We start from the raw sequence: 15202 nt of genomic DNA on the forward strand, positions 1-15202 counted from the left end.
TGGCAATACGTTTGGAGCCCTGCCTTCCACGGATGATTGCAGAGGAGCAGACTGGTTTAAGGCCTGGCAGTTATCGGCCATCATACAGCGATTGTTAAACTTATTTGTCCCCCTCCCCAGTGTCTGAGCCAGAGTTGATTATTTAAATGGATGCTGAAAAAGTATTTGATAGAGTTGAGTGGGGGTACCTATTTGAGATTCTTGGAAGGTTTGGCTTTGGGCCAAAATTTATATAATGGATTCAGTTTTTATACAGGGCTCCCACCAGCAGTATGCGTATAAATGTCCTGAGTTCGGGTTACTTCCAATTGGGCAGGGATACAAGGCAGGGTTGTCCAATTGCTCCACTTTTGTTTACATTGACAATCAAGCCTCTGGCCATTGCATTGAGGTCATCCACGAGGTGGAGGTGGATAGAGTGGGGTTTGCAGGGGGACGGGAGGTGGAAGGGAGGGAACATCAGGTGTCTTTGTATGCGGATGGATGATTGCTTCTGTATGTCACGGACCCATTCTCCTTGTTACAATAATCGTGGGGGACTTCAATATGCAGGTGGACTGGGAAAATCAGGTTGGTAGTGGATCCCAAGAAAAGGAATTTGTGGAATGTCTGCAAGATGGTTTTTTGGAGCAGAGTCTACTAGGGAACAAGCAATTCTGGATTTGGTGATGTGTAATGAGGCAGACTTGATTAGGGAACTTCAGATGAAGGAATCCTTGGCAGCAGTGACCACAATGATAGAATTTACCCTGCAGTTTGAGAGGGAGGATCTGCAATCAGATGTAACGGTATTACAAATAAATAAGGGGAACTACAAAGACATGAGGGAGGAGCTGGCCAGAGTTGATTGGAAAAGGAGCCTGGCAGGAAAGACAGTGGAACAGCAATGGCGGGAGTTTTTGTGGGTTATCAGGGAGGCACAACAGAAATTCATCCCAAGGAGGAGGAAACATGCTGAGGGGAGGACAAGGCATCCATGGCTGACCAGGGATGTCAAGGACAGCACAAAAGCTAAAGAGAATGCATCCAAAGTGGCGAGGATTAGTGGGAAGTTAGAGGATTGGGAAGCCTTCAAATGCGGGCAGAGGACAACTAAAAAAGCAATAAGGGGGGAGAAGATGAGGCAATATAATGGAAGATAGGAAGAGTTTTTTTCAATATATAAAAGGTAAGAGAGGCAAAAATAGACATTGGACCACTGGAAAATGTGGCTGGAGAAGTAATAATAGGAAACAAAGAAATGGCAGAGAAACTGAATAGTTATTTTACATCAGTCTTCATGGATGAAGACATCAGTGGGATGCCAGAGCTCCAGGCGAATCGGGGGCAGAGGTGAGTGCAGTGACCATTACTAAGGAGAAGGTTCTGGGGAAACTGAAAGGTCTGAAGGTGGATAAATCGCTTGGACCAGATGGACTACACCTGAGGGTTCTAAAAGAGATAGCTCAGGAGAAAGGGAGATCGTGTCTGACAAATCTGTTCGAGTTCTTTGAGGAAGTTAGACGAAGGAGAACCAGTGGACGTGATTTATTTCGATTTCCAGAAGACCTTTGACAAGGTGCCGCATCGGAGACTGTTAAATAAGTTAAAATCCCATGGTGTTAAGGGTAAGATCCTGGCATGGATAGAGGATTGGCTGACTGGCAGAAGGCAGAGAGTGGGGAAAAAGGGGTCTTTTTCAGGATGGCAGCCGATGAATAGTGGTGTGCCTCAGGGGTCTGTGCTGGGACCACAACTTTTCACAATATACATAAATGATCTGGAAGAAGGAACTGAAGACACTGTTGCTAAGTTTGCAGATGATACAAAGATCTGTAGAGGGACGGGTAGTATTGAGGAAGCAGGGAGCTGCAGAATCATTTGGACAAGCTAGGAGAGTGGGCAATGAAGTGGCAAATGAAATACAATGTGGAAAATGTGAGGTTATGTACTTTGGAAGGAGGAATTTAGGCATAGACTATTTTCTAAACGGGGAAATACTTAGGAAACCAGAAGCACAAAGGGACTTGGGAGTTCTTGTTCATGATTCTCTTAAGGTTAATGTGCAGGTTCAGTCAGCAGTTAAGAAGGCAAATGCAATCTTAGCATTCATGTCAAGAGGGCTAGAATACAGGACCAGGGATGTACTTCTGAGGCTGTATAAGACTCTGGTCAGACCCCATTTGGAGCATTGTGAGCAGTTTTGGGCCCCGTATCCAGGAAGGATGTGCTGGCCTTGGAAAGGTCCAGAGGAGGTTCACAAGAATGATCCCTGGAATGAAGAACTTGTCATATGAGGTACGGTTGAGGACTCTGGTCCATACTCGTTTGAGTTTAGAAGAATATGGGGGGATCTTATTGAAACTTGCAGGATGCTGCGAGGCCTGGATAGAGTAGATGTGGAGAGGATGTTTCCACTTATAGGAAAAACTAGAACCAGAGGACACCATTTCAGACTAAAGGGACGATCCTTTAAAACTGAGATGAGGAGGAATTTCTTCAGCCAGAGGGTGGTGAATCTGTGGAACTCTTTGCCGCAGACGGCTGTGAAGGCCAAATCATTGAGTGTCTTTTAAGACAGAGATAGCTAGGTTCTTGATTAATGAGGGGATATGGGGAGAAGGCAGGAGCATAGGGATAAGAAAATGTTAGCCATGATTGAATGGCGGAGCAGACGCGATGGGCTGAGTGGCCTAATTCTGCCCCTATGTTTTATGGTCTCCAATGTAGAGGAGGTAATGAAGCGACTTTTGAGTTTTAGCTCCTTCTCTGGGTATAAGCTGAATCTGGACAAAAGTGAGTACTTTTCGGTGAATTCCCCAGGGAGGGGAGCTGATTTGGTGAAGTTGCGGTTTCGCCTGGCCAGAACTAGCTAATGTTATCTGGGAATTGTGGTCGCCCACAATTGGGCCTCGCTCCACAAGCTTAACTTTGCTAGCCTGGTGAATGAGGTTAAGACCAACTTGAAAAGGTGGGACGTCCTGCCTCTGACTTTGGCAGACTAAAAATGAATGTCCTCCTAAGGTTTTTGTTTGTATTTCAGTGTCTCCTGGTCTTCCTAAATCCTTTCTTTTGTAGGGTCAATAAAATGTTATCCTCAATTTGGAAGGGTAAGACCCCATGGATTCGTAGGACATTTCCACAGAGATAGATAGTTGGGGGGGCTTGGGGATACCTAATTTGTTACTTTATTACTGGGCTGCAAGTAATGAAAAGGTGATGGGATGGCTTATGGAGGCGGGCTTGAATAGAGGTTCAAGTCGGAGGGCCGTGGTCACTACCCTCCTCCCATATTTCTCCTGCAAAATGTATCTCGAGCCTGGTAGTGGTGGCCACTTTGAGGATTTGGAGGCAGTTTAAGCAGTACTGTATTTTATGCTGGGCTCCATGTCAATAATGGCCCCTATCTGCAGGAACCATTTGTTTGCGCCATCTGGCTTGGACCTGTCGTTCAGGTTGTGGAGGAGGGAAGGGTTGGAGAAATTTGGAGACATGTTTATTGAAGGGAGGTTCGCTGGTAAGGCGGTGTAATTGGAGAAGTTCCAGCTACCAAGAAAGAATGTATTTAGCTACTTGCAGGTTTGCAACTTTTTCAGCAAAGAGATTCCTTAATTTCCCCTGGAAACGTCACCCTCGCTCTTGGACAGGCCTTGTTGGGTGAGGGGAGGATATCAGATATGTATTGCCGGATGTACTGTCGACGGAGCAGGCTTCGTGGGAAGGTGAACTAGTTTTGATTGAGGGCGAGGGGGGGGTGCGGTGTGGAGTGCAGCACTTCACAGGGTCAATTTCATCTCTTCTTGTGCTGGGCTCCGCTTGATCCAGTTCAAGGTGGTACACAGGGCACACTTGACCAGAGTGCAGAGGAGTGGTTTCTTCTCGGGTGGAGGATACGTGCGAACGTTGTGGTAGAGGACTGCCGAATTACAAGCACGTGTCTTGGTCTTGCCCTCAATTTTAATCTACTGGGTCCCCTTTTTCAGCACTATGTCGAGGTTTCAGGGTATTCAGCTGGAGCCATGCCCATTGGTGGCTATTTTTGGTGTACCGGACTCGCTGTTGCTACAGACTGTGGTGAAGGCGGACGTCCTCGCCTTTGCCTCATTAATAGCGCGGAGGCCAGTTCTGCTCGGGTGGAAGGCCTTGGTACCGCCCAGTGCCTTGGCCTGGTGAGTGACCTGTTGGAATTTGAGGAGGTCAAGTATACCATGAAAGGATTGGTGGAAGGGTTCTACTTTAGGCCGCCTTTCATCTCCTTTTTCAGGTAGTTAGTCATTGTCTGTTACGGGGGGAGTAGTTTTAAAGTTTGTTTGTTCTTGGGCAGGGGGGGGAAACGATAGATGTGGGTGGGTTTATTTTACTATGGTGTTTGCTGTACATCTTTGTTTTGTTTTACCTTGTTATAATGGAAAACGTTTCTGAATAAAAATATTTTTAAAAGCGGGGAATTCAAGATTTCAACCCAGTAATGACAATGGTGGTAAACTTCCAAGTCCGAATGGTGTGTAACTTGATGGAGCCCCGGAAAGCTTCCTGCTCTTTCCTTCTGGGGATGAAGAACATAGATTTGGGGGATTCTGTAGAAGAAGCCTTTGGCTGTTGAGCTGCGGCTTGCCTCGTCTGTGGAATAACTCTCCTGACCTTGGCACATTTATTCCCAAATGTTAATGAGGACTTTGGGCTGGGAATGCATTTGTCATGTCCAACCCCAACACTCAGATTGATACCAGAAGGTCCATTCTGTTCTACAGTATTATGTTTTTCTTGGAGTAGATTTGATGCACTGAGCCATTTTGGTCAAATGTCAACCATTATTCTGTAGGTCTGAAGCCATCGGCCATGCTATTTAAGAACAGCAGATTTCCTACTCGAAAGGACATTTAGTGAATCAGATCGATTTTTATGACAATCTGGTATTTCTTTGGTGAATATAACTCCTATTTTTTTTTCCGTATGCCACTGTGTGTAATGTTCTTTGATTGGGCTGAACAAAGAAAATTAGACTTTGTTTTATAAGCAAATAACTAAAATATCTAAGATTAATACAGTTGAAAATAAATGTCTGACACTAACACTAAAATACAACAGAGCTGCTCTAACCTTCGACTGCTATCAACTCTTTACAAACACCTTCTGAAGGAATACATGGTGCATCCTGCGACTCCGTACTCACCCCATCTGCTGGTCGGATGGTAGAACTACAACAGCAAAACATATAACTTATAATACACATGCAGATCATAGAATTTACAGTAATTTTAAAAAAAAATAATTTTTATTGGAATTTTTTACAGAAAATATAAAACATAACGACAAACAATGAAATGCAACAAAATAACCCATAATAACTGTAACACCCCCCCCAGACCGTATCGACGCATGTATCACATCCCCCCCAACCCCAATGAACAACAAAAGAACTTAAAAATAAATTAAATAAACAAACATAGTCATCGTCTCCCCTCCCCCTTTTAGAATTTACAGTAATGATGAACTAATCATGTTATATGCAGATGATAGTCTACCTATCATCGCACTGTGGGTTTTGAATTTGTCTCTGGATCATTAGCCCATGCCTCTAGATTACTAAAAACCATAGAAATTCTGCAGTGCAGAAGAAGGCCATTTGGCCCGTCAAGCCTGCACCGACCCTCTGAAAAAGCACCCTACCTAGGCCCACTCTCCATAACCCCATCTAACCTGCACATTTTTGGACTGTGGGAGGAACTGGAGCACCCAGAGGAAACCCATGCAGATATGGGGAGAAAGTTCAAACTCCTCAGTCACCCAAGGGCGGAATTGAACCTGGATCCTTAGTGCTGTGAAGCAGCAGTGCTAACCACTGTGCTACCGTGCTACCCCAACTTGCACTAATAAAACCCTAATGGTGGATGCTGAGACAGTGAGTAAATTTGATGGATTCGACAGATTTTTAATTAGTAATGAGTTAAAGGGTTACGGAGAATGGGCAGTACAGTGGCGTTGAGGCCTTCATGAAATCAGCCATGATCGTACTGAACAGTGGAGCAGGCTTGAAAGTCTAAATTGCCTACTCCTGCTTATATTCTTAGAAAGAACTATTCTGTCTAATTTCACCTTCCAGCTCTTGGGGCTGTAGCCCTGTAGTAACAGCACATTGAGCACAAAACTGGTTTCCTTGATTAATAAGGGCATTTATTAATTAACAAGGGGATCAGGGTTATGGGGAGAAGGCAGGAGAATGGGAATGAGGAACATATCAGCAACAATTGAATGGCAGAGCAGACTCGATGCGCCAATTGGACTAATTCTGCTCCGATATCTTATGGTCTAATGCTACCATACCCATCTGGGTATATTTATAACTTTTTCGACATTACAAGATTAAAAATAACTTTCGTTACTGTTTGGTTTTGCACCCTAAAAGTTTAGCTTTTCACAAAAATAAGCAGTACATTATTTAGAATTTTTGTTTCTCATTTGAGAATTCGCCACAACCAATAAATGTTTATTACAAAGCAACTTTTTTTTGACCATTCTTTCCCTTTTAAAAAAAACACATTTTATTAAGGCATTTATGATTTCATAATAACAAAAACATAATTCCGTACATAAGAGCTTCCCATCAACCAACAACCATATCCAGCCAAAATGGCTTATACACCGAATTCCCCAGTCCCTCCATCTCCTCTCGCTGATCCCACCAGAACCAAACTAAACTCCCCCCTACCCTCTTGCCACCCCCCCCCCCCCCTATGTTCTCTACCTCCCTCCTATTGTATCTGCTAACAGTGTAGTTTTCCCTGAAGAAATCGATAAACAGCTGCCACCTCCGGATGAACCCAGACATTGATCCTCAGTAGGAACTTAATTTTCTCAAGCCTGAGAAACCCAGTCATGTCGCTAACCTATACCCCCGATTTTGGGGGCTTCGAGTCCCTCCAGGATAATAGGATCCGTCTCCGGGCTACCAAGGAGGCAAAGACCAAATGGTCAGCCTCTCACACCCCCTGGACTCCCGGGTATTCCGACACTCCAAAGATCGCCACCTCTGGACTCGGAGCCACCCTCATTTTTAGCACCGTGGACATGACATCGACAAATCCCTGTCAAATTCCCCCAAACTTTGGACACGTCCAAAACATGTGGACATGATTTGCGGGCCCTCCTGCACACCTCACATATCTGTCCTCTACCCCAAAAAACCTGCTCATCCCGGCCACCATTATGTGTGCCCGGTGAACCACCTTGAATTGTATCAGGCTGAGCCTGGCACATGATGAGGACATGTTGACTCTACTCAGAGCATCCTCCCACAGACCTGCCTCTAGCTCCTTACCCAACTCATCTTCCCACTTGCGCTTTACCTCCCATATCTGGGTTCCCTCCCACTCCATGAAACCTTGATAGATTTCTGAGACCTTCCCCTCCCCCACTACCGTTTTTGAAACTACCTTGTCCTGTATCCCCTGTGGCGGTAGAAGCGGAAAGGTCAAAACCTGCCTTCGTACAAAGTCTCTCACCTGCAGGTAGCGAAACCCATTCCCACCCGGCAATTCAAACTCATCCTCCAAACAAGGAAAGCTCCCATCAATAAACAGATCCCCCAGCCTCTCAATCCCTGCTCTTTGCCACCTCCAAAACCCCCCCATCCAACCTCCCCGGCACAAACCGGTGATTGCCACAAATTGGAGCCCACACCGACGCTCCCTCCACTCCCATATGCTTCTGCCACTGCCCCCATACCCTCAGAGCCGCCACCACCACTGGGCTTGTGGAGTATCGGGCCGGCGCGAACGGCAGAGGTGCTGTTACCAGCGCTCCTAAACTTGTGCCCCTACATGATGCCGTCTCCACCTGGTCCCACACCAACCCCTCCCCACTACCCACTTCCTGATCATGGATATTTGCCACACAGGAGTAATTCCTAAAGTTCGGGAGGGTCAGCCCACCCCTCCCAGCAGCACTTTCCTTACTTGCAGGGTTTTACTCGCCCACACAAACCCAGAGATCACTGCATTCACCCGCTTAAAAAAGGCCTTTGGGATAAAAATAGGGAGAGACTGGAAAACAAACAAAAATTCTTGGGAGAACCATCAGCTTTATGGTCTACACCCTCCCCGCCAGTGATACAGGGAGCATGTCCCACCTCCGAAAGTCCTCCTTCGTTTGCTCAATTAACAGGGCCAGATTTAATTTATGTAACTGCTCCCATCCACATGCCACCTGAATTCCCAAGCACCAAAATCTCCCTCCCACCACTTTAAACGGCAACTCCCCCAGTCTCCTCTCCTGTCCTCAATGTTGAATTTGTACCCCAAGAACCGGCCAAATTCCCTTAAGATCCGCATAATCTCTCCCATCCCCACTAACTGGTCAGAAATGTAGAGGAGCAGGTCATCCGCATACGAGACCCTGTGCTCCACCCCTCCCTTCCAGTCCATTGACGCTCTCAGTGCCATCGCCAATGGCTCTATAGCCAAGCCAAATAACAATGGGGAGAGTGGACAGCCCTGCCTCGTCCCCCGGCTCAGTCTAAAATAGTCCGAGCTCACTCAGTTTGTCCGCACACTTGCCACCGCCGCCTGGTACAACAACTGGACCCAGTCTACAAAACCCTGCCCAAACCCAAACTGCCCCAGGACTTCCCACAAATACTTCCACTCCACCCAATCAAAGGCCATCTCCGCGTCCATAACCCTTCTTAGGTCAGCCTCCAACCCGCGTCCCGTGCCTCTTTAGGCCTGCCTCGGGCGCCCACCATCATTGACCCCCAATGTGTCTCCAAGCACCAGTCCCATGTCAGCAGACCAATGCCCCCCCCCCCCCCCCCCCCCCCCCCCCACACACACACAACAAAATAACAATCCCAACCCCCCTCCCCCTCAACAAACTGATCACCTGCTCGCTCCCCACTGTGCTGCCGTTAGCTAGGCCGCCCAGCTAACCTGGTAGCCCCCACCCATGGTGCCAAGCATCTTACCCCCCACTGATCTCCCAATCCCCAGCTCGAAATTACATATGCAAACATTACAATCCCCAACAAACAAAGAAGAAAATTTCATGCACCATCCCCCATTAAGAACAAAGTTCACCCACATACAGAACTGTGCAACAGCCCCAAGCTTAGTGCAAAATACATACAAAACCCAAAGAAAAAAAGACATTTAGCAGCAGATCAAAAACCCAGCTACTCTTCCCCCAAGTTCAATGTCCTCCATCACCTGCCAGTCCCCTGTCCTTACAAAGTTCATCGCCTCATCTGACGATCCAAAGTAAAGTTCCTGGCTGTCATAAGTGACCCACAGACCTGCTGGGGACAGCATACCAAACTTAGCCCCCTTCTTAAAGAGGGCCGATTTTACTTTGTTAAAACTCTCCCTCCTTTTGGCCGGTTCCACACCCAAGTCCTGGTAGATATGCAGCTTGTTGCCTTCCCATAAACAGCTCATCGTCTGTCTGGCCCACCTCAAGATCTGTTCCTTGTCCAGGAATCGATGCATTCGTACCACTGTCACCCTCGGTGGCTCATTCCTCAGCGGCTTCTCAATAAGCGCCCTGTCCACCTCCCAAGGGTCGAGCAAATGCACCTTCCCCCAGCAGCTTCTCAAACAAACGCGCCACATATGCACCTGCGTCCGATCCCTCCGGCAGGCCAACAATCCTCCGGTTCTGCCTGCGTGTTCTGTTCTCCAGATCCTCCACTTTCTCTTGCATCCTCTTCTGGTGGTCCTACATCAGCCCCATCTCCACCACCATCGCGGCTAGCTGCACCTCGTGCTCAGCCACCGCCTCTTCCACCTTCTGGATCGCCTGGCCCTAGGTTTCCAGTCTCTGCTCCACATGGCCAATGTCCGTCTTAATCAGATCCAGGTATTCCATTATTTGCTGAGCAAATTTCTCCTGGAGAAAGACCACTAGCTGCTCCGTTGACCACTGGGTCGGCAATTATGGTCCTTGACCCTCCCCCCATATTCTCCTGTGCCGCAGACTCCACTCCCATCTTCAATCAACGTCTCTCCTTTTCAGACCACTTCTGGTCCGAATCCATACACTGGTGGGGAATACTTCTCCTCTACTTCACCAGTCTCCTGTTTTGTCGATCAAATCCACCGTAAATTGGGGGGAAAAGGTCCACCACGAGCGGGCGCTACCAAATATGCGATGTTTCTCTGTTTACTTGCTATAAATATGGCGGTTAATAAGGTCGCCTTTCTTAATCCTAATAATGAGTATGCTTTCAGAGTCGCCAGGTATCTCTCGGTACCGCCACAAGGTTCAACCCGAATACCGATCAAAGAGCCAATACACCAGTTAGTTAGTTCAAAGTCAATGGTACTTTATTTACACACAGTATGATTTCCTGATGCACAATAATACTACAGGCTAAACTATATCTATCACTAACACCTATACTTAACTTCGGGTGCAGGGCAGCACGGTGGCCTAGTGGTTAGCACAGCTGCCTCACAGCGCTGAGGTCCCAGGTTCGATCCCGGCTCTGGGTCACTGTCCGTGTGGAGTTTGCACATTCTCCCCGTGTCTGCGTGGGTTTCGCCCCCACAACCCAAAAATATGCAGAGTAGGTGGATTGGCCGCACTAATTTTCCCCTTAATTGGAAAAAATAATTGGGTAATCTAAATTTATTTAAAAGAAACTTTGGGTGCCCACTTAGGTCAGAGGAACAATGGCCGTTGTTTGGATCTGAGGCTGTTTGGTTCAAAGAGGTAACAGGAGTACAGCTAAGGTCGTCCGTCTGGTAGTGAGCGTTGAATTTGAACTTACTTGCTTCTGGTGGTGCTGGTGGAAGGGTCTCTCTGCTTGAGAGCCAAACCCTAGAGAGTCAACCTTTCGAGGGGGGTTCCTTCTTATACTTGGAGGGGCTTTGCGTGCTTTTAGGTGGGCCTTAAACTTGGTCCCAATTAATTGGGCCGCTTCTTGATCATTGTCATCGATCTAAGCCAATAAAGGGGCGGGTGCCTTGATGGCTGGGCGTGGCCGTTGACCTTGCTTTTTTTGTGTCTTCTGGTTGGCCAAGTGGCGCTGGACTGTCTGGGACAGTGTCGGCTACCTGAGCACTCGTTCTTTGTTTCCCGGAGATGGGCCATCAATATGTAAATCGACCCAGAGTTTCGGTTCCGTCTGCAGACTGCCTTCCAAATATACATTCAGGTTCTGTGCCTGTTTGTTGCTTTGCATTGTCCATATTTCCCTATAGGCTCTGCGGGTGTCCATTTTATATACTGAAAGCGGCCATCCTAGATGGCTACAGCGACCACTCACTCCTTGGTCGCCACCGCAAGTCCTTGGCCATTCCTTCCTATTCCTCACATTTTATTGTTGCCTGTCTCCCTCCCCCTCTAACACCTGGTCAGAATAGCCATTATGTCGAAGTTTCAGTAAGTGGCCAGTTTGACTACAGGGGAAAAAAACAAATTACTGCAGATGCTGGAATCTGAAACGAAAGAGAAAATGCTGGAAAATCTCAACAGGTCTGGCAGCATCTGTCGGGAGAGAAAAGAGCTAACGTTTCGAGTCCAATGACGCTTTGACAAAGAGTCATTGGACTCGTAACGTTAGCTCTTTTCTCTCCCTACAGATGCTGCCAGACATGCTGAGGTTTTCCAGCATTTTCTCTCTTGAATACCTCCTCTCTCTCTCTCTCTCTCTCTCTCTCTCTCTCTCTCTCTCTCTCTCTCTCTCCCTCCCCTCCCCCATCTGATTTCAACCATTTGGACTGTCATGATGTCATCACAACTTGCTGGTAGCATTATTAGCTGAAGGAGGGGAAGTAGAGTATGTTGTCATAATATACACCAATATATCACGGTGCAGACACACACTGATGGACACACACAGGGACCAATCAACATGTACAAACACCGCAGCCAATCACCAGTTAGAATACACACACTATAAAGGCAGAGGGCACCACGGTTCCCGATCATTCTGGGTGCTGCCTCTGGAATGTAACAGGAACTCATTCAGCCCAGCACAGACTTACAACATGTGCTGAGAGAATCAACTGGTTCGGACAAGGCTTAGGTCTCTAGTTTAAGTTAGCATCATTTAGACCCACAGTCACCGTGTGTTAGTTAGAAGTAGTTAATAACGGGCGGCACGGTGGCACAGTGGTTAGCATTGCTGCCTACGACGCTGAGGACCCGGGTTCGAATCCCGGCCCTGGGTCACTGTCTGTGAGGAGTTTGCACATTCTCCCCGTGTCTGCATGGGTTTCACCCCCACAACCCAAAGATGTGCAGGTTAGGTGGATTGGCCATGTTAAATTGCCCCTGAATTGGAAAAAATGAATTGGATATTCTAAATTTTATTTTTTTTAAAAAGAAGTAGTTAATAACATTGAGTTGAACCTTCATCAGTGTTGGAAGTGTCTGTTCATCTCTCAAGCCTACACTAGCCAACACTTCATATGTGTCTTGACACTCCCTAGCACCACTAAGTCTTCCAGACCAATATTCCGTACTTGAAGTTGAACTCAGCGTGTGGATTGAGAATGATAATTTGCTGATGCCTGTGCTCTGCTCCTCTCTGGATAAACTTATTTTTTTTCTTTATGAATTTAGAGGACGCAATTATTTTTTTCCAATTAAGCGGCAATTTAGCATGACCAATCCACCTAACGTGCATATCTTTTTGATTGTGGGGGTGAAACCCACGTAGACATGGGGAGAATGTGCAAACTCCACATGGACAGTGACCCAGGGCTGGGATTCAAACCCGGGTCCGCAGCGCTGTAGTCCCAGTGCTAGCCACTGCGCCACATGCCGCCCATCTCTGGATAAAATGACACAGCTGTGCAGCACCCAGGTGCATCTGTAAAAATAAACAAAATTCAGAAATATTCAAGGTTACTTGACCCTTGAATAAGGCAACAAGATCCAATTCTGTTGAAATGCAGAACACTTACACTTACTTTTATTTCTGTGAATAGGAGGTGAAGCTGAAGTTGCAGAAGACGAAGGATGAGAGTAATAAAATTGTAGAAGACACAGACTTGATCCAGAAGGAGCTAGAGGAATGGAGAATATCTTTAAATCAATCCAAACAACTTTTAGAATTGGACTTGGAATGCTCTGAACCTTGCAATTAAATTGAATCATTTTACACTGTATATAAAATGTATATGAATTGCACAAGGAATGGTGGAATTGGATGGTAAATAAAGATTTTTGCTACTACTTGCCAAACAAGTCCTGAAAGTTTTTCTCCTGGGTAAAGGAAGGACGGAAGAAAGAGGGAAAATCGACCGTGGATATCTAAGGAAATAAGGGAGAGTATTAAATTGAAGGAAAAAGCATATAAAGTGGCAAAGATTGCTGGGAGATTAGAGGACTGGGAAATCTTTAGGGGGCAACAGAAAGCTACTAAAAAAGCTATAAAGAAGAGTAAGATAGAGTATGAGAGTAAACTTGCTCAGAATATAAAACAGACAGTAAAAGTTTTTACAAATATATAAGACAAAAAGAGTGGCTAAGGTAAATATTGGTCCTTTAGAGGATGAGAAGGGAGTTTTAATAATGGGAAATGAGGAAATGGCTGAGGAACTGAACAGGTTTTTTGGGTCGGTCTTCACAGTGGAAGACACAAATAACATGCCAGCGACTGATAGAAATGAGGCTATGACAGGTGAGGACCTTGAGAGGATTGATATCACTAAGGAGGGAGTGATGGGCAAGCTAATGGGGCTAAAGGTAGACAAGTCTCCTGGCCCTGATGGAATGCATCCCAGAGTGCTAAAAGAGATGGCTAGGGAAATTGCAGATGCACTAGTGATAATTTACCGAAATTCACTAGACTCTGGGGTGGTCCCGGTGGATTGGAAATTAGCAAACGTGACGCCACTGTTTAAAAAAGGAGGTAGGCAGAAAGCAGGAAATTATAGGCCAGTGAGTTTAACTTCGGTAATAGGGAAGATGCTGGAATCTATCATCAAGGAAGAAATTGCGAGGCATCTGGATAGAAATTGTCCCATTGGGCAGACGCAGCATGGGTTCGTAAAAGGCAGGTCATGCCTAACTAATTTAGTGGAATTTTTTGAGGACATTACCAGTGCAGTAGATAACGGGGAGCCGATGGATGTGGTATATCTGGATTTCCAGAAAGCCTTTGACAAGGTGCCACACAAAAGGTTGCTGCATAAGATAAAGATGCATGGCATTAAGGGTAAAGTAGTAGCATGGATAGAGGATTGGTTAATTAATAGAAAGCAAAGAGTTGGGATAAATGGGTGTTTCTCTGGTTGGCAATCAGTAGCTAGTGGTGTCCCTCAGGGATCCGTGTTGGGCCCACAATTGTTCACAATTTACATTGATGATTTGGAGTTGGGGACCAAGGGCAATGTGTCCAAGTTTGCAGATGACACTAAGATGAGTGGTAAAGCGAAAAGTGCAGAGGATACTGGAAGTCTGCAGAGGGATTTGGATAGGTTAAGTGAATGGACTCGGATCTGGCAGATGGAATACAATGTTGACAAATGTAAGGTTATCCATTTTGGTAGGAATAACAGCAAACGGGATTATTATTTAAACGATAAAATATTAAAGCATGCCGCTGTTCAGAGAGACTTGGGTGTGCTAGTGCATGAGTCACAGAAGGTTGGTTTAAAAGTGCAGCAGGTGATTAAGAAGGCAAATGGAATTTTGTCCTTCATTGCTAGAGGGATGGAGTTTAAGACTAGGGAGGTTATGTTGCAATTGTATAAGGTGTTAGTGCGGCCACACCTGGAGTATTGTGTTCAGTTTTGGTCTCCTTACTTGAGAAAGGACGTACTGGCGCTGGAGGGTGTGCAGAGGATATTCACTAGGTTAATCCCAGAGCTGAAGGGTTGGATTATGAGGAGAGGTTGAGTAGACTGGGACTGTACTCGTTGGAATTTAGAAGGATGAGGGGGGATCTTATAGAAACATTTAAAATTATGAAGGGAATAGATAGGATAGATGCGGGCAGGTTGTTTCCACTGGCGGGTGACAGCAGAACTAGGGGACATAGCCTCAAAATAAGGGGAAGTAGATTTAGGACTGAGTTTAGGAGGAACTTCTTCACCCAAAGGGTTGTGAATCTATGGAATTCCTTGCCCAGTGAAGCAGTTAAGGCTCCTTCATTACATGTTTTAAGGTAAAGATAGATAGTTTTTTGAAGAATAAAGGGATTAAGGGATATGGTGTTCGGGCCGGAAAGTGGAGCTGAGTCCACAAAAGATCAGCCATGATCTAATTGAATGGC

General features: G+C 46.2%; 1 protein-coding gene across 2 annotated transcripts in view; it reads left to right on the forward strand.

Moving 5' to 3' along the window:
• Positions 1-13163, forward strand: part of LOC119956391 (small kinetochore-associated protein-like) — a 51532-nt gene extending 38369 nt beyond the window's left edge. For both annotated transcript variants that reach the window (XM_038783582.1, XM_038783573.1), the window contains exon 9: positions 12912-13163. In XM_038783582.1, coding sequence (XP_038639510.1) covers positions 12912-13070 — 159 coding nt within the window. In that variant the 3' untranslated portion in view covers positions 13071-13163. The remainder of the gene's footprint in view (positions 1-12911) is intronic.
• Positions 13164-15202: the final 2039 nt, after the last annotated feature.

This window comes from Scyliorhinus canicula, chromosome 2 (genome assembly GCF_902713615.1).
Source record: "Scyliorhinus canicula chromosome 2, sScyCan1.1, whole genome shotgun sequence".
Lineage (NCBI taxonomy): Eukaryota > Metazoa > Chordata > Chondrichthyes > Carcharhiniformes > Scyliorhinidae > Scyliorhinus > Scyliorhinus canicula.